This window comes from Cydia splendana, chromosome Z (genome assembly GCF_910591565.1).
Source record: "Cydia splendana chromosome Z, ilCydSple1.2, whole genome shotgun sequence".
NCBI lineage: Eukaryota > Metazoa > Arthropoda > Insecta > Lepidoptera > Tortricidae > Cydia > Cydia splendana.
Window position 1 is genome coordinate 12,167,312 of NC_085987.1, and position 21,178 is coordinate 12,188,489.

The 21,178-nt window shown below is 36.8% G+C and overlaps 2 protein-coding genes across 2 annotated transcripts in view; both read left to right on the top strand.

Annotated features, from left to right (window-relative positions):
- The window catches only part of LOC134804657 (S-formylglutathione hydrolase), a 352,602-nt gene that overhangs the window by 67,510 nt on the left and 263,914 nt on the right, over positions 1-21,178 (top strand). The gene's annotated exons all lie outside the window — the stretch shown is intronic.
- On the top strand, positions 8,438-20,542 carry LOC134804554 (uncharacterized). The gene is made up of 5 exons (XM_063777658.1): positions 8,438-8,643; positions 9,961-10,016; positions 10,360-10,434; positions 17,538-17,668; positions 20,417-20,542. The coding sequence occupies exons 1-5, from the start codon at positions 8,583-8,585 to the stop codon at positions 20,511-20,513; spliced, it is 420 nt and encodes a 139-aa protein (XP_063633728.1). The 5' UTR covers positions 8,438-8,582; the 3' UTR covers positions 20,514-20,542.

A 21,178-nucleotide genomic window follows, 5' to 3' on the forward strand; every position in this document is an offset into this window, starting at 1 on the left:
TTATTAAAAACATAAATAAATCGAGGGGGCATTTAAAATTCCTCATTAAACTAATACTATTCTAACGGTAAAACTTCCGTCCCATATACTTTTTGCACTAAGGACCGAATTATTCGACATCTAAATGGCGCATATTAATATAAAGTCTTTACTTATCACCATTTTACTTAGTACCGTTTTTGTGAAGTAAACACACAACAAAACCACTCACAACTGTTGATGGAAAACTTGTTAGCAAATTTCGTAGTAAAGGAACTATGAATTCTACAATAGTATAAAAAAGCACTATAATACAATTTCAAATACTACTATAGTATAAAACAAGCACTATAATGGAATCTCAAATGCCACTATAGTATAAATTAACACTATAATGGCGTTACTGACAACAAATTAGCACAAAAGTGATCATCACATCACTTTTATAGACCTAAAACGTCACGACTGACACTGCTACAGGTCTACTATATCACTGAATGGCACATAAGATGCGCCATTTCGGCTTTATACAATCTTCTTTGGTCTTTTATAGGACCTTAGGTGGTATTTGGGAAACGTTCTATCGACTACTATAGAACTACAAATTGTTACTTGGGGCGTATGCCCCTAGACATGAGGAGGATAATGCCTTGAGATGGTAGCCTTATACTTGATTAGTGGTTCTAACCTATTTTGATTTTGATACAAATTTAGAAGAACCTATGATTAGATAACAATAGTTATTTGTTTTACAAGGGGGCAAAGTTGTTGTTTAACCGCTCGTGCTAATTAGAGATGCAACGGATAGTTGTTTGGCCGGATACCGTATACCGGATATTCGGCCCGACCATCGGCCTAGGTCTGTCAGCCTAGGGCTGTCCTGCCGACTAACCACCAAAAGATGGTGACTGTGGACAATTTTCGAATTATCACTATCGTTTCTAAAACTCAAACATTTTTAAGACGTGTTGATATCATGCGTCGACAACAAAAAATATGACGCCTAAATCGAAATATATTTACACTCAACAGTCTGTAAATTTCATCAAAAATTTGTAAAAACTGCAAAATATTGCAATGTCTTGCATTCACGCCCACTTACGTACTTAAAGTCACGTTAAAGTCAGTGTCAAATGTCAGCAGATTCGTAATGTTACAGTAAAGTAACCTAGAGGGCGCACCGGATGAAATGTTTATTGTTGAAAAAGTTTGAGCAACGATTGAGACTTTGACAAGGCACTTAGAACCATCTGATATTTTCAGACACTAATTGTCATGTGCTCGTGGCACCCGTAGTCTCTGCTTTGAAAAAATGCAGATAGTAGCTATGTTACAGGGTTCAAATCTCGACGATGCCAATTATTTTAATTTTATATTTTAAACATTCTCTTTTGAATTATTTTAAGCGTATGTTATTCTTCGAAATTAAACTTTCGGGAGTTATATTATAAAATATTTATATAACATTCACTCACTTGTATTTTTAGTCGCTATTGGCGCCAGGTTTCGGGCCCGTCGAGGGTCCTTCCTCAGGTACGGTAGTACTATTAGTTATTCTGTGTCTCAGGCTCAGGTGCTCGCGCATTATTATTATCAATTGAGTGAGAGAGTCGCGAATTCTTCTAGTCATGAGGCTAATTAGGATAGCGGAATACATAAGAAGTCAACTATCGACGAAATAAAATAAAGGTTTCCTAAATTTTATTGTAATGATAATACATGAAAAAGTCGAATACTACATACTTACTTAAAAAAAATAAGGCTAATAAAATTACCAAAAAGATAAAATAAAATAAATTAAAAACAAAACATATGGGGAGTCTTGGCTGGGTCGGGATTAGAACTCAAATCATGGTAATCTAACTGTAACTTAGTCATATTACAATCCATGATTGGAGCCACGGGGCTGTTTTAACATATTAACATGATGGCGAAACATGCCAACATATTCGCACAATGCCATTACTGTCAAAATTGACAAGTTTTATTATATATTTTCTATTATTGGCTGCTTGTAGACAAACGTAAAGGTTACGAGCACATTGCCGTTTTCAAGCGGAATGGCAACGTAGCAGTTATGTAACTGGGAATGCGTCCTTTTCTCTTATGATTAAAAATTCATTGTTTAGGGTTCCGTAGCCAAATGGCAAAAAACGGAACCCTTATGGATTCGTCATGTCTGTCTGTCTGTCTGTCCGTCCCTATGTCACAGCCACTTTTTTCCGAAACTATAAGAACTATACTGTTGAAACTTGGTAAGTAGATGTATTCTGTGAACCGCATTAAGATTTTCACACAAAAATAGAAAAAAAAACAACAATAAATTTTGGGGGTTCCCCATACTTAGAACTGAAATTCAAAAATATTTTTTTCATCAAACCCATACGTGTGGGGTATTTATGGATAGGTCTTCAATGATATTGAGGTTTCTAATATTTGTTTTTTCTAAACTGAATAGTTTGCGCGAGAGACACTTCCAAAGTGGTAAAATGTGTCCCCCCCCCCTGTAACTTCTAAAATAAGAGAATGATAAAACTAAAAAAAATATATGATGTACATTACCATGCAAACTTCCACCGAAAATTGGTTTGAACGAGATCTAGTAAGTAGTTTTTTTTAATACGTCATAAATCGTAAACCGCAATTTTATTATGTTACTTGCTGCTACGCTACGGAACCCTTCATGGGCGAGTCCGACTCACACTTGGCTGCTTTTTTATATTTCAAAATGGTTAAATTACCGAAAGAAATATCTAATGGCCCATTAAAGTATGTTCGTGTTCTTCTCTCACTCTCACTGACCGTAAGCGTGAGCGAGATGTATGTGCGTGCTCGGGATCGTGGATGTCATGTTTATGAATGTTTATTTATTTGTGTGCGTTTTAATAATAAAAAAGTAATCGCTGAGTTGTTCCCTCAAGCATAATATTGTTCATTATTAGAAATGATTTTCATATCTTTACTTTTTGTGCAAAATGTATTACTATTTTATAAACTGCATTTTAGACTTATAAGAGTTATAAGCTTGGTTGGCTTCCTTAACTCAATTGGTTAAGAGCAACACACGGATTGTGGAGGATGCGGGTTCAAGTCCTGCCGGAAGCGTAACTTTTTCCTTTTTTTCCTTTAATATAAAAATTTAGAATATCGCTCGCAGACGTATCTGCTTCTTAAAAAGTTGTTTTAGACTTATATTCAAGATTTTTTTCTATCGAGCGACAGTCATAAACTCAACTCAGGAGCGCTGAAGTTCCTAGAGAACGGCAAATTATTGCTAATTAAATTTTGGACAACCGTATTGTGTGATCTAAAAAAGCGCTACGGCTTCTTAAATATTATCTTCAAATTTATTCTTAGAGCACAAGTATCCCCTTTACAGGTTACTCTGGTGACTCTGGTGAGGTTAGTGATAATACTGATAATGTTAAAAGTATAAATGTTATAATGTATGAGAACCAATGAAAATGTTTTAATAATTTATAAATACTTAATTTTAATTTTGCGATTATTATTACCGACTACCATTCCTTACTATTTAAACTGGTAACATATTAACAAAGATTCCTTGAAATGGTTTATATTAAGCTATTTAAACACTTTTTTAACAGACTTCCAAATCCCAAAGGAGGAGGTTATCAATTCGGTTGTATGTTTTTTTTTTTTTTTTTTTATGTTCGTTACTCCATATCTCCGTCATTACTGGACCGATTTTGAAAATTCTTTTGGTAAGTATATGCATACAGATTGGTCCCGTTTTTGTCAAAGTCCAGTTCTGATGATGGGATCCATGAGGAATCGACGGAACTCCTCAAATCTTAAAGGCATACATATAGTGATTTCTGTGTTTTTATCAACTAATCAAGCATATACATTCAAAAACGTGACATTTGATGAAGTGGAACTGCTGATGATGATCAGAAGGGAACTCTTTAACGACGCATATTTCACGTTTGGCGATTTGTCCTCTTCGTTATGTTTTTTAAGCAAGTTAAGTTTTTAAGCCACATTTTTGTCAAGCTGGAGTTCTGATGATGGGATCCATGAGGAATCGAGGGAACTCCTCAAATCTTAAAGGCATGCGTATAGAGATTTTTGTATTTTCATCAGAAAATAAGCATTTTCATTAAGAACTGTCGCATTTGATGAAGTGGAACTGCTGATGATGATCATAAGAGAACTCTTCAACGACGCATAGTTCACGTTTGGCGATTTGCCCTCTTCGTTATGTTTGTTAAGCAAGTTTAGTTTTTAAGTCACATTTCTGTCAAGCTCGAGTTCTGATGATGGGATCCATAAGGAATCGAGGGAACTCCTCAAATCTTAAAGGCATACATATAGTGATTGTCGTGTTCTTATCAACAAATCAAGCATATACATTCAAAAAAGTGACATTTGAGGAAGTGGAACTGCTGATGATGACCAGAACGAAACTCTTTAACGATGCATAGCTCGCGTTTGGCGATTTTTCCTCTTCGTTATGTTTGGTAAGCAAGTTAGGTTTTTAAGCCATATTTATGTTAAGCTCAAGTTCTGAACCTGGGATCCATGAGGAATCGAGGGAACTCCTCAAATCTTAAAGGCATACGTATAGAATTTTCTGTATTTTCATCATTAAATCAAGCATTTACATTAAAAACTGTCGCATTTGATGAAGTGGCACTGCTGATGATGATCAGAACAGAACTCTTCAACGACGCATATTACACGTTTGGTGATTTCGAATTTCGATTTTGACTTGGACTGGGACCCGGACTCGGACCCAGACCCGGACTCGTACCCGGATCCGGACCTGGACTCGGACTCGGATCCGGACACGGACCCGGACTCGGACCCGGACTCGGACCGGGACTCGGACCCGGAATCGGACTCAGACCCGAACCTTGACCCGGAAAACCACTATGATACCTAAACTAAATAAACCACTATGATTACCTACCATAAAATGTAGGTATAAAGTATGATGATGTCAAACCCCTCCCGATCAAACCCCCGTACACCGCACCGCATGCGCCGTTAAGTGGGTTAGGTTAAGTTTGAACTGCGATCCTCACAGAACCGAACAAAAGTGGGTTAGGTTTGGTTAGAACTGCGAGCCTTACAGAAACGAAATGCTACTAGAAAAGTGGGTTTGATTAGGTTCGAACTGCGATTCTCACAGAACCGAACTGCTATCAGAGAAGTGGATTAGGTTAGGCTAGAACTACGACCCTTACGGAAACGAAATGCTACTAGAAAAGTGGGTGATTTTACCTCCTTTTCTACGTAGTGCACCATCTACCATAATCTTTCACCGGGCCCCATAGAAGTCGGTTTTTTTTTCTTATATTTAGTTTTAAGCAACCATAGGCTACGGTACTGGCTCACTATCGTGATGGCCTTATGTTTTTTGATAATATGTTGATGTATATAATTACAGCAATTAATAATTATACCATTGGGTAGTCACCGGACCCAATACCTAACATTTTGTAATTTATGACATGCATTAAAAGTAGGGATCTTGCAACTTATAAAACACTGATTATATATAAATGTTTAGCTATTGAACAAAATATATATGGATTTAAATCATTATATCTCTTTTTAAGGAGAAGAACGGACAGACGGACTTTAAAATTCATAAAACGAGTCTCATTCCTTGAACGAAGTAACGCGCGTTTTAATCATAATCATATGTCGGTATAAGTGTGCGAGGCATTCGGTGGCGACTCGGCGCGCTCGCCACCTGTTTACAACTACATCGGCACACGAATGAGCTTTTGATTTGATTTACTTTTATAAAAGTTTACTTGTTAAACTTTTGACTTGTTTTTAGTAAGAAAGGTGCAGTTCCGTTAAGAATAACCGTATCTACGCCTTGTTATAAGGTGAGTTTAAGATAAAATATACAAACAGCTGGACAAATTAATAAGTTCATAGTTGCGTCATGACCTTGGGGAGGTTTTAAGCTGCAACCTTTCGTATACTTATAAATCACGTTTGTGACGACACAATCGACCTGTTTTCGGATGCTGCTTAGGTTTGATTACTTACTTGGTGTTTTATTTTTTAAACAAAACAACTCTTGATTTTAACTGCGTTTTGAATTTTGCTTTTCAATGAGTGTGCCACTGTTGTATTGCTACATATACTAAAATTTTCTCTAGATTTAATGGATAATAAATAGATAATAGTGCTTCAAACATCGGGACATTATGCAGGTATTCTTTAATTTATTTTTAACAAAATCCTAAATTGTATCATTAACATATAGTAGGTATGTAGGTACCTAATCTTCATATTATGTTGATGTGAAATAACGTGGAAATAACCTAAGGTACGGTAGGTAAGATAACATTGGAGTAAATTCGAAAGCGGAATAGGTAATCTAAAATATATACCTATGCAATAAGATAAAAATTGCAAATATCTAGTATATCTACTAAAATAAATTAAGCGCTTTCCACTGGTAAGCGTTGCAATAGCGTAAATGTTGCCAAAGTATGAAGTACATACTTCTAGATATTATTTGTATATTAGCGATTTTTTAAACTAACCCCATTCGAAATTATCCCAATTCACCTCATCTAACTACTTAGCCTTAGGTAATATGTAAAAAATATATATATTAGTTAAGCATTTGCTGTCAGACATATGAAGCCAAATTTAAATTGTGGTGAGGCTGCAGCATGACCTGTTAAATTGAATTCAGAGCGAAGCGAAAAGTTGCTCAGTAGGTACAGAACAACCATTTTTAAAAATAAATTAATATTACAGGACACTATTACACAAATTTGCTTAAGTCCCACAGTAAGCTCAATAAGGCTTGTGTTGGGGGTACTTAGATAACGATATATTTAACTAATATAATACATAATACTTTTATACGTAGAAAACACCCATGACTCATGAGCAAATACCTATCCGTGCTTATCACACAAGTACCTTACCAGGTTTTGAACCCGGGACCATCGGCTTCATAGGCAGGTTCACTGCCCACTAGCACTAGGTCAGACAGGTCGTCAAATATTCACCTCTCCGAGAATGGTCGGTCAGACATAACAAAATCACTCTATATTGTATGCTGGTGTCCCCACCCGCCTAAGGGTTGGTAATGGAATTGTTACAACTGTAAAAACCATGGAATAAAAAATAGGAAAACGTAATTGCAGTTAGGTCGATAATTTAGTAGTGTGAAAAACTAGAATGCGGGGCTGTACCTACTTTGAATTGGCTTACGGGTTTTTTAATTGTGCTACAATAATTTAACTATATAGTATATTTATGGGTAAGTGGGTGTAAAAGGTTTTAGATTATATATTAGGTACTTTGAAAATGCAAATAGCAATAGAAATTATATTGAGTTGTCAATGTAAGTCTCCATATAATATGAAATGCTTATATTGTACTCAATCACTAAACGCTGAACTTGCAGTCCATACACGTTTCTTAGAAACTTGGAACAATACTTAGAGGCGTTTAATATTTCATAAGTTATCAAACTGCACTCGGGACTTAATCGCGTATTTAAGTTTTAAAATTTACCTCCGACGTTTCGAGGACGGCGTTGTCCCCGTGGTCTCGGAGAAGACTGGCTCAAGTAGACATCAACATATGGTCTAATAAAACATGGTCTTCTATTCCCAGAGTGACACGGGCCTACGTCACAATAACATTGCCACTTTATTTCAAAATAACATGTTACATGGGTACATTATACCTATGGTTAATAAGTTAAAATATTTCTTTATAATTTTATAATTTTCATTTATATGTATTTTATCTTAAATTTTACAATAACCCGTCATTTTTAATTATTCGTTAGCAATATCTTCCGATTCACGAAAGAAATTTCAGACGTTCGGGTAATTCTGTTTACATTACTGGCAACACAGGATAGCGCTGTCACATTTGACAATTCGGATCTAGATAACTTCATGCCCTGACCGTCATCCTTGTCGAACGCGTGTTAATTGTTATTTCCTTCTCGCTCAGTGTCAGCAGTCGCAGTGTTTTCCAAACTTTTTACGTCGTAAGCTTGGTAATTAATGTGTAACTGTGAATTAGTTTTTCAAACGTTTGTCTTGTATAGATAAATAAAGTTTAATTTAATACATTCGATTTGTTTTATTTTACTATGTTTCTACATGAATATATAACTTAAAATTAATGCCGTTAAAATAATTTTCACCGTTGGTTAAAATTCTCCCACATTTTAAAATTTGAGAACCTGTAAACAGCATGATGACGTAGGCCCGTGTCAGTTAGGTCATACGCGAATCTCGGAATAGAGTACCAGGCGGAGTATATTATTATACCATGGACATCAACATCTTTTAGCCGCGCGAGTTTTTCGAACTACCCGCACTTGGTCTTGTTTATCAGTCTGAACGTTTTGCGCACTAGGGAGTGCAGTTTGATAATGTTTAATAATCGTGAAAGTCTAAATCAGTATTTCATAAGTTGCCTACCAACTCGAAACTAAAGTAGGTCTTTGTGCATAACTCTATTAAAGGTATTTTTGATTACGTATGTAGAAATCCAGTAAGTACAATTTAATAAAGTAATTCGACGAAGGTCGTCTTGGCTTTAGTCATTACTAGTAAGTTCTTGAAAGTTTAGTAATGATAAATGGAGAGGTGTCGACGAAATCTCGGGAACGGAGTGTGCGATTTACGTATCTAGGTATGTATCTCTTGTCTATGAATCTTAAATGTTTTATCAATTAAGACATTACACCTTCATTACACTGACTAGCCCATAGAGCATAAATAAACAACGCTAATGAAAAAATCAATAAGTACCTAAATAATAGAGCGTTAAGCATAATTCTGCTCACATTTTTAGGGTTCCGTACCCGAAGGGTAAAAACGGGACCCTATTAGTAACACTCCTCTGTCCGTCTATCTGTCTGTCACCAGGCTGTATCTGATGAACCGTAATAGCTGAAATTTTCACAGATGATGCATTTCTGTTGCCGCTATAACAACAAAGACTAAAAACAGAATAAAATAAACATATAAGTGGGGCTCCCATACAACAAACGTGATTTCATTTGCCGTTTTTTGCGTAATGGTACGGAACCCTTCGTGCGCGAGTCCGACTCGCACTTGGCCGGTCTTATTTATTTTTACATCCCTGACTACAACATCAGTTCAATATTAACTGGAATTAATTCAATATAAAATATTAACTAGAATGTAGAAATTACAAGAAAATTAAACACAAATATAGGTACACCGTGGGCTGGTAAAACCCGACAGATTTTAAAGGTGAGTTCTTGACCGCATTTAGAGACTAAAATGTCGTACAAAGTTTTCTGAACTCGGTCTTGTTTTAGAGATAACTAGCGATCCGCCCCGGCTTCGCACGGGTTACACAAAACCTTTTGGAGAAAAGCGGATCCTTTGTACGGAACTTTTTGTACGGAGCATATCCTTTGTGCCTATACCAAGACTCATAGTGAGGATAAGGTAGTTATGACGTATTGTAAGGGTATACAATAAGGTGATCCTGCTAATACTAACAAGGAAGGGTACACAACTGTCCGACTCCGATTTGATTTATTTTGATATATGTTATAGAGTAGTCTAAAATAACGTAGGTACACGTTCTGGTTTCGTTATACATATGTTGGAGAACATGAATAAAGAATGGGGACGTGTTTTGTCATTTCACCACAAACTCATTTTTTATATAAAAAAAATATATAATAAATAAATATAATTATAAATTTTTTTAAACATGTCTCTTCTCAGAAATTAGAAGGTTTGGTCAATTTTCAGTACTTTGAAGGTCATTTTCTCCTAACAGGTTGAGTTTGGGCAGCTAAAAAAAAATACGTGTCCGTTATTTTAGACTACTCTATAACATATATCAAAATAAATCAAATCGAAGTCGGACAGTTGGGTACCCTTCCTTGTAAGCCGTAAAAAGATATAGGTTGGAAAACTTGAGGGATTGTTTTTTTACGGTCGTCACTGAATATTTTTTTCAATACAGGGTCTACCATGAACGGGTCGGGACCGTTGCTTCCTCACAGTTACACTCCAGCACAGGTAAACAATCGGATATTTTAGTCAGAAAATGCAAGTTTGTCTCTATTAGGGTTCCGTACCCAAAGGGTAAAAACGGGACCCTATTACTAAGACTCCACTGTCTGTCTGTATCTCGTGAACCGTGATAGCTGGGCAGTTGAAATTTTCACAGATGATGTATTTCAGTTGCCGCTATAACAACAAATACTAAAAACAGAATAACGCTGTATATGCCTAGCTATCATTCATGAGATACTGCCTGGTGACAGACAGACAGTGGAGTCTTAGTAATAGGGTCCCGTTTTTACCCTTTGGGTACGGAACCCTAAATAAGATACCTAATACTTTATATATTTTTATACAGATACAGAAGAAAGACGCCTCCATGAACCAGTCATTGGCGACGGCAATTGGCTCAGCGCCTGTCTTTAAGGCTGGTGTGAGTAGGCGTAGTGTACCTTCGCACTTTTCTAATCTCTCCAGTGACAAACTTAGCTAAAACCCTTTTTGCATGAAGTAGTGGCGTATTCAGATGGACGTTCCTTTTTTCTTAATTTGGCCTAAGGCTTTAGGACTCTTATTTTATTTACTTTAAAAAAAGAAAGCTTTGGTGTTGATCTTTGGATTAGGGTCAGATATAAAAAACCACAAAAACGGCTCAACCGATCAAGTTCGCAATAGTTTTCATTGATAGTATTTAGGTGTCCATGCCTTCGCTTGAACCACATTATGAGATAACACCCTTGTAACTCAGCCCTAATCAAGCGAATTCATCAACTAGTAGCGCCATCTATCGCGCTACCCAAGTACTAATGTCGCCCGGTTGCCAGCGCTCGGCTGCTTTCTCTTCAGTACGCTTTTGTAACTCAGCCGAGCAACACGTTTACAAAGCAAGTTTAAAAAGATCAAGAAATTTAAATCGTAAAAATATTTTGAAAACCTCCGACTTCGTGACATTCCGCTCGGTGCCCATGGCCCAGCGACGAGACGCAGTGACCTTCCTACAGGCACCGTCATAAAAAGTACACGGGTACTTACGCCTCATGCCCTCGTCCTGTGGGACAACAAGCGTCGTCCCGTGAGACGACATGGCGTCGTCCCATGAGACGACAAGCGTCGTCCCGTGAGACGACAAGCGTCGTCCCGTGAGACGACAAGGCGTCGTCCCGTGAGACGACAAGGCGTCGTCCCGTGAGACGACAAAGCGTCGTCCCGTGAGACGACATGGCGTCGACCCGTGAGACGACATGGCGTCGTCCCGTGAGACGACGTGGCGTCGTCCCGTGAGACGACATGGCGTCAACCCGTGAGACGACAAGGCGTCGTCCCGTGAGACGACAAGGCGTCGTCCCGTGAGACGACAAGGCGTCGTCCCGTGAGACGACAAGACGTCGTCCTGTGAGACGACAAGGCGTCGTCCCGTGGTATCGTCCTGACACACGACATGGTATCATCATAAAAAGAATACCTACGGGTATAAATGGCACACAGCGTCGTCCCGTTGGACGACAAGCATCGTTGCGCGTCTCACTCAGTCCCGTGAGATGACATGACATCGTCCTGTGGGACATCAAGCGTCGTCCTGTAAAACAATAAGGCGTCATCCTGCGATACTACAGGCATCGCGATGAGTTACGTCATCATGTGAGAAGACATTGCGCCATCCTGTGGTATCGTCCCGTGAGAGGATATTGCGTCCCATAGGACTACATTGCATTGTTCCATAAGACTACATTTTGTCGTATCGTGAGACATTAATACGTCGTCCTATGAGATGATATCGAATCGTCCTCTGAAATGACATTGAAATGATGTTGTCTTGTTAAACAAAAACCGTTGTCTCATGGTCTACCATTAATACGGTAGCGGACGTCTTATTGGTCGCTTTATCGTTCGATGTCTGCACAGTCGGCCTCGCATTTAAGATCTGCATGGTCATGAACCAATGCACGACTTAGTGGGCGTTATCATCATTGTAGCCGACCAAATGGTGTGTCACCTTATTTTAGAACGACGAGCAGCAGAATTGCTATTAGCGGGTTTGGCGCGATATTGATAACGAAATGCAGTTACAGTAATTGTCTCAACCTGCCAGGAAAAAGGAAGGTTTCCGTCTTGGTCGTGTACAAATGTTGGTCTAGGTCGATAACAAACAGTTGCCGTGAGATACCAAACAAACCAAAAATATACATTCGGAGGATCCTAAACTGTATGACTAACTGGCCATGAAAAATAGCAGTTAAGAAACTGTGAAAAGGGAAAAGTACAAAGTGAAAAACCTTGTGTTACACTTTGCCCAACTAACTCCTATACCATAAAGAGAGAGGGGGAGGCAAGAAAATTGACGTTAGCCTTAAAGAAGGAAAGAAAACTAAAACTCCCTCTTCTGAATTGGAATACCAATACAAGTATAATGCCAATTCATTTACGGCTCTGTCATAGGCTAACAAGAGATATCTCTTTATTGCGGCTCTAAACCTGAAAAGAATAGAGTTTATGATACTCGTATATATTAGTGAAAAATCATCGCACTAAATCCCTCTTTTGAATGATGAATGACTAGTCAGGTTGATAGTGTCTTTGGGAATACTGAAGCATCTCCTGTATACTCTCTAAATATTGACCATTAGCTAAAAAATTGCGGCCTGTTACAAAGAGAAATCTTTTACTTACTTTAAATCGTCTACTATGTAGCTGTGAAACAGAGACCACTGAACTAAGAGAAACACGTAGAAAACAGCAAGTACCTTCCATCGCATTCCGTCCAATAGACCGAACTGACAAAGGCATTTATAATGTAATTAGTGCTCCATTCACATCAGCCAGGTAGAAACTTGTGAAATTAGGTTCAAATGCTGTAAGTAACAAGCTCCACTTCGGAAGATTATCTAAGCAGCCGGTTGTGTTATCGACCTGCCGTTGGTATAACAATCATGCATCATAAAACGTTGACCATAAACGTTACATAGTTAAATTTCAAAGGAAATGAATGAACTCTTACTGGTAATATAACTATCGGAAACAGGCGGTATATGTCTAAAAGGACCAACTAGTAAAATATTAATTTAGTATGGCAATCCGCATAGTTACCCATGATTGTTCAATAGGTGAAACATCGGTTTCTTTAGTGGTAAATGTTATGCCTATGTAGAAGATGAAGCGCTCCTTCAAGTTATGTAAATAAATAAAGAATTTATGAAAAGATTTTTCGGTAGTTAGAGTAGTGTTACTGATTCTGTTTCGAAAAATCGCGAATTGAATTAGAGGTGAAGCCGACTAAGGGAACTAAGCTGTCGAACCAACAGCCACGGTCCACGGCTTTAAATCTAAACGATGATTGTTTAATTTTTCCAAATAGACAAATTAAAATGAAGTCACTTCAGAAACTTTGAAACCATGTGGACTGCGGGGCAAGCCAACGTACAGAAAAACGTATAACGTACGTAAACGTACACACATGCGTAATATGTAGAAAATATTTGCAGGCAGTCACCGATAGCAGATACCGGATTCTGAAAGAACACGGATCAGAAATATCCTTCTTTCGATTTCCAGATGAGAGGTTCCCTTTGCAGATAAGGAAGTACTCGCGTGATTTTATAGAAGAATAACAACATACGGTGGTTCAGGCAAAATGCACGATCTAAGCGAAATATGACTACAAATATGTTCGCCGGTTAAATAGACCCTGCAATTTACTCTGAAAATCAACACTAGTTCTGCAGTCATTGCCAGATCTAAGTATTATAAGCTTAGCTAAAAGGTTGTAGTCCAGGGTTTACAGCATACTGTTGTAACAGGTCTCGTAGAGCATGTAATTGGAAACGCCATCTTCAATGCAATCAATTCCAGGTGTAGTACCCTACAAAATCATCGTGTCTTGGTTATAGGGCAGATGCGCCGCTAATCGAATTACAGCATTAGTTGTGAAGACAACTACAATTCATATATTTATATATTCATGATAATATGCTTATATCATTAAATACAGTATATATGAGATGTCAGTAGACATATATCAACGTTACGTCAGGCGTAGCTCACTCCGCGATTTCGTCGCGTCGCTACAAGTACATGCGGCCCACACCAATTTTGGGGTCTAGCACTAGTAGTTGCCGCACACCGCTATAGAATGGACGCCTGCTCGCGCTTGCACCACCTTGTGGTCAAAATCTGTCGTAATAGTACATACTATTATTTATACTATGATTACGTCAAGGTAGTGACATAAATATAATATGTCGCAGAAAGGCCTAGATCATCAAATAATTGTTTATTTGTGGGCATCATGATGCCTAATTAACCCTAGGGTTCCCTCAAGATAATCAAATGATACACAACTTAATTGCACGAAAGCCAATAAACAACATACAACGTCCTTGTATTGCTAAATTTCTAATCAAAAGTACCTACAAATTAATAATAATAATAATTCAGCCTATATACGTCCCACTACTGGGCACAGGCCTCTTCTCACTCGCGAGAGGGCTTGGGCTATAGCCCCCACGCTGGCCTAATGCGGATTGGGGCTTCAAAGTACAAATTAAGTAATCAAATTAATATTTGGTAATGAACGCGTCTACACGTGTTAAGGTTTGACAGGAATTGTGCCACAGCATCGCCCGCGCGCGCCGGTGCTGGCAGCACTTGAGATTAGATGACATCATGAGACACCCGTGGTTTATGCCACTGCAATGGTATAATGCCAAGAACTTACTGGTTCGGACCATATATAAATAATAATAATTTTTTAATTTGTCTGGGTGTTAAGAAAGTTCCGCAATTGGTTTGAAAAGGTTGCACTACAATTTAAAGTGGATACTCCCCTACTCTTACTCAAAGAGTCTTTCATCGTCAGTCAAGAGGTTTTTAAACTCTTATTAGAAGATCGTATGTATACGAAAGCATTAAAAACTCACAAATCGTGCTAAGTCTAACAATAAAGCACAATCCATTACCAGCGCGCGAACCATATAATCTTCAGTTTGGGAATCAGCTTGCCACCAGAAAGAGTGAACATTAAACAACCTACAATTACAAGCCTTTATTATAATTAGCCTAAAAATTATAGGTGAAGGCATTGGAATTATTCAAAGATTAAAAAATCTTCTAAAATATCCTACCTGGTAGACGGATCTTCAGTCTACGCACAACATCATGGTGAGATGCCATCCACAACAACTAGAGTTGTCAGCATCACTTTAAATTCATAATCATCGCCTCCATACGGTTGTCACCTGCGTGTCAGTGATTCTGTTCATTCGTTTATTCGCTTGCATGACTGACAAGCACATCATTTAAAGATTGGTTGACCCGGCACCAGCCTAATTGGCAAGTTTTCAGTTATCTGTGGGGAGTAGTAAATTTAGCAGCATAAATGACACTTAAAATAAGTAGGAGCCTACCATTTCATATAAGAATTAATATCTTTTCATGGCTTACTATTAATATGGTAGTTTTTAAAGCAACCCTCACCTAAAACTAATCAGTAAGGAAGAATGTATTATCGCCTCAGTTGAAACTACTGCTAGGTTGTTGAGAGTTGTTACTAGTAACGCATACATTAAATCATGAAGTGTTGTATTTTCTTCTTCACTTTCTGACGCTACTTTCAGGCAGAGGAGTACTTGATTCGAAATAAATCTCAATTACTTCCACAAATAAGAAATAAGAACATCATGTTTATAATTTCTAACACATTTACGGAATATGTTGTCCTTATGTAAGGATAGCCCATTAACAAATAAACCTGGTATACCTAGTAGTCAATAACTATGTATTAATATCTAAATAATGTTAATATCGTATTCTAGTGGGTACATATACAAACATTTGGTTATTTGTCCACATTAAAAGTCATATTACATTACATCTGGTCTATGATGCAACTTACCAATTTACATTAAATTGTTGGAAAATACAATAAATCAGAGAGGACCCAAGCTTTTCCAATTAGTTACAAAATTTTAAACAGTGGATGGGCCGGCAGTGCTATATTTGTGTTAAGCAGTAGATAAGTAGTAGTAATATCATTACATCATACAACAAAACCTTTTTATCACCTAGTGGCTATTGTAAGGAAAGCATCAGGTAGTTTGGACGGGTTAAATGTAAAACTCACTCGATGAGGTTCACGTTACACGCATCAGAGCTACTACTTCAGATAGTGGTTACACTTAAATTTGTACGACCTACAAGTACCTACTTATGTCTTTAATTATGATATTAGGGACAGTCTTTCAACTAATAGTCACACAGTTTTGTTTTATATGAAAAGTTTTATAGTTACAATGGATAACTTATGTTGCCAGTCCGTGCTAACAATTGTCTCATCTATCGGTAATTACAAATAAGGAAAATCTAGTAAGGTTTGACGTAAACAATCCTTTAGTATATCAATACGGAATAAATTTCAAGCCCATATTCTTATCATGTGATTTTTGCATAAATTTAAATATTATCAGTCACAGTACGCCCGGGCCAGCGCCGGCAGAGGTTTAAACACGTCTCATAATGTGGTTCAAGCGAAGGCATGGACACCTAAATAGAACCGTTTTTCCCCCGAAGGGTAAAAAACGGATATTTAGGTTCCTGCCGAAGCTTGAACCAAACCTAAGGGCCTTGCCGGCTTATGTGGTACTGAAGAGAAAGCAGCCGAGCGCTGGCAACCGGGCGACATTAGTACTTGGGTAGCGCGATAGATGGCGCTACTAGTTGATGAATTCGCTTGATTAGGGCTGAGTTACAAGGGTGTTATCTCATAATGTGGTTCAAGCTTCGGCAGGAACCTAAATATCCGTTTTTTACCCTTCGGGGGAAAAACGGTTCTATTTACTACCTTAGCCTTACTTGTATGATTTTTTAATGACCTATCTAACGACACCCCCAGATCATAGGATTAAAGCGAAAAATAAAATTGTAGGAGAGTTACACTAAACATATTTTTGTAGGAATTTATATTTTGTTGCCATGATTGATTTATGCATTTAAGCCAGTGCAGCTTTCTAGCACTAACAATTACGGAGCCAAGCAGCAGACGGACAGACATGGCGAAACTATAAGGGTTCCTAGTTGCATACGGTTAGGGTTACCAGATGACAGGAATTTTCCTGATATGTCAGGAATTTTGGCCTTTTGTCAGGAATGGGGACGGAACACGAAAATGTCAGGATTTTTTTGAATTCATAGACTTTTTTATAAAGTACCTTTTTATTACGTAAATCAATACAAATAGGTAATAAATTTAATAAAATGCGGCTATCGGCTCAATCGGATGGCCATCGCTAACGGCCAAACCCCCCCCCCCCGTAGTCAAAAATATGATTGTCAGGAAAAATATTCGGAAATCAGGAATTTTGTCAGGAAATTCTAAATTTGTATCTGGTAACCCTACATACGGTACCCTAAAAATGGGATACAAAAAAGTACTAGTTAGTATAAACGAACTTTACGCACGCTAAACACCTATATGTAAAGTACCACTTTTTGATCAATTGTAGGTATTAAAATGATATTTTACTTATGGAGTTTTATGGTTGTCAGATGTCACCGCTGCTAGGCCCCGAGAACACGCTGTGCGAGTGTCCCTTCTGCAGCGCGAGCATCAAGACCGCGGTGCAGTATAGTACTACATCACGCACTCATATGGCTGCAGCCCTTTGGTGCTTGGCATGGTAATTGTAAATCAGATTTTCTTTTCTTCAGTGGTTATAAATACAATACATTTTTTAACGATCTGCTATGGTGCTAAAATTAACCTCTCGTATGCTGGTGGGTGGATTTCATCACAAAAAATTTCACCATACAATTTTTTTTTTTAAATGTTTAATTCAACACGATTCTAGCTGTATAAAGTAATAGGGGCTGTATATTGAGGATATTTATGGTATTTATACAATCATTTGTGGTTTATATTTGAAGTTATCGCTTTCGGAAAATAAAAACGCAAGATGGTGATGACAACCATGGTATGGTAATGACTCTTTCATGGACGGTAATGATACTGCATGTACGGTAATGACGATTTCGAAACTAATTTATATATGTATTAAAAACGTATTAAAAAACAAAAACTTTTTTTAGTTGTATTAATTTAGAAATTTAATAAACATTACAAATAACATGTTTTTGAACATAAGACTAGGCAAATAAATTATTTTCAGAAAATTATAAAAAAAAATTTATGATATACATATATATATTTTTTGTTAATTTGATTCATTGCATAAGTTTGTATTTGTGTTGTTTTATAAATTAACTTTAAAAATAGATATAATGATTTTAATCCATATATATTTTGTTTATTAGCTAAACATTTATATATAATCAGTGTTTTATAAGTTGCGAGATCCCTACTTTAATGCATGTCATAAATAACAAAATGGTAGGTATTGGGTCCGGTGACTACCCAATGGTATAATTATTAATTGGTGTAATTATATACATCAATTAAAATAATATTATCAAAAACATAAGGCCATCACGATAGTGAGCCAGTACCGTAGCTTATGGTCGCTTAAAACTTAATATATGTTGCTTGTTTAAATACTATGTTTTAACATGACTAACATGCAATTACAGACTCTAAGTTGCACTATTTACATGTATTCGATTATAAAAAAAAAACATTTTGTATAGTCTAAGTTCTAAAAGTGTCCAAAATTTTGCCTACTTAGTCAAAATGTTATTTAAAACCTAACCATTCTCTAGTGTGAAAGAAATAGTTATATCTTTTTCTACATTTATAAGGTAGACATTATATAGTGTTAGAAGACATAGAGAACGTTTTTCAAACATACAGCTTAATTTCATAATAAATTATAGCAAAATAACTAGAAAAGTTTCTGAGAACCGTCATCACCATACACATGAAATCATCACCGGTCGTCATTTTATCCCGGTGATGATGGGTATGGTGTTGACAATTTGAGAGTTTCTTGTTTTTATTTCTAGAATACGAATAATAGTAGTTAATGTCTATGCCACGCAATACACTTCATGTAGTTTGCCATTCATTTTAGTAATTATTTCTAATATATCATTCGGAGCTTCTTTAAACCAAAGCATAACGGTGATGATGCTCTGTAGTGACAAACTACGTTTTACAAATTTAGTCGTAATATTTCTCACGATTCAATGATGTGACTTTATAGTGAAATCATTTTTTGCATTCTATATTAAAGTGAATAATAGGGCAAGGACCTTTAGCGGTATTTCTTTGTTCATACACGGAGATAAGCTCACATTGACATTACCATGACGGTGTTGACGAATATTCGTGACAAAATTTTAAATATTTTTAAATGTACTTTCTTGGTGAAGGAATTATTGCATATTTTTTCATGTGTTAAACAACAACATGGAAAAGTTATAAGTAAAAGAAAAATCGCAATCGTACGATAGGTATGCTATAATTGTCACTGCAAACAAAAAGGTTCAGATTTTTCCGGTAGACGGTGATGATTATAGACTTATAAATCATTTTATATAAAAAAAACTATGAAGTTATTGGAGATGGTAATTGAAGCAACATTAAGATAATAGTTCTTAAAAACATATAAAAAAGTTGCAACTCGCACAACCTACTAGTTTTTTTTATAAAGACCGAAACATAAGTTTTCTCAGGATTTTGAAATCCACCCTGGTACGAGTACGTAGACCCGTGCAGTATGTTATGAATTAGAACTCAATACTCGAAAAACTTTAGTGAACATAAAAATACTCGTACCATCGTCCTGCGGGCTCAGCACGGTTCCATTTTTATCGACTATCACTATGCGCGTCCCTTTCGCACTTACATACTTGTTAGAACGTGACAGGCATGGTGACAAGGGATAAAAACGCGACCGTGCTAAGCCGCCTGGTCTTCCTTGCATTGTCCCGGCATTTACCCACTGGACATTTGGGGTAACATGCAAATTAATAGAAGCAATTAATAATTGGCTACTTTCCTAGTTTCCTACTAGTCAAATCAGCTTCTTTTTTAGAACTGTCATATCATAACGATTTGTTAATATGGAATTTATATGAAAACAAGTATGTATAGTGACGTCACGGTCAACTCACCTATTATTTGTATTGCAATCCAATTTATTAAATAGAAATTGTGTTTAAAAATAACTGCTATCTATGTTTTTCTAATAATTATCTGGTGCTTTATTTCGTGCAGTGTGAAATAATTATTTTAAGTAGAGGAAGCAACCCAGTTGATCAGTAACGTTTTAATTTCATGGCAGCATGTTGACTTAAAGTAAAGGAAAGTAATCATTTTAAAGGAGACGGGCAATAAAGTTTATTAACTTTAATTAATAATTTCAGCTGCATTTTATTTTAAGATTCCTTTAACTCAACAATGCTGCCATGGAATTAAAACGTTGTTAACGATCACTATTATTAATATACCTACAATTTTTCCTGTCCAGTTGCCTGTGCTGCGTGCCATATGGATCGGACTCTGCTAAAAACGCGGACCACTACTGTCCCAGCTGTCATAGATACTTAGGTACATACGAAAAGTAAGAATAAATAAACTTGAGTGTAATTTTACTCATTTCATATGATTTTGTATTCGATTTTAAGTTTTACTAGCGTTGAAAAAAAATATTGCAGTAATGTAAGTTGAGGTTTATTGTTAGATGAAACAATACCTCTAGCGTGCAAATTATCTTTAAAAACATAAAAATATGATGAGATTATAATTAGAGATGCAAGGATAGGTTTTTGGTCGGATACCGCCTGTTCGGCCTGACCATCGGCCGCAAATTCGGTATCCGGCTGGTTACTCGACTACCTGATTTTCGGTTTTTTTTCAGTGCGCATTGTGCAGTGTTGAACTGTTTCGTAGTGAACGTTCGCGTGGACTCATTTCTAGCTTCGATATATGAGTGCGCATACGAGTGGAATGTTTAAATTGTTTTTAAATAATAAACTACCTACGATTATGACCGTGACTGTTTCTAAATCCAATATGTTTACTCCGAAATCAAGCAAAACTTACTATCCGGTATCCGGCCGGATAGTATGGTTCTATCCGAAATCTGGCCAGATATTAAAATAAGGGCCGAATATCCGGTGCATCTCTAATCATAATATTGATTTTTATTGTAATATCATGCCCAACTTTCAATTTTATATCACTTTGGTTCTTAAAGATGAATTATAGAAAGCATGTCACTAGAAAATTC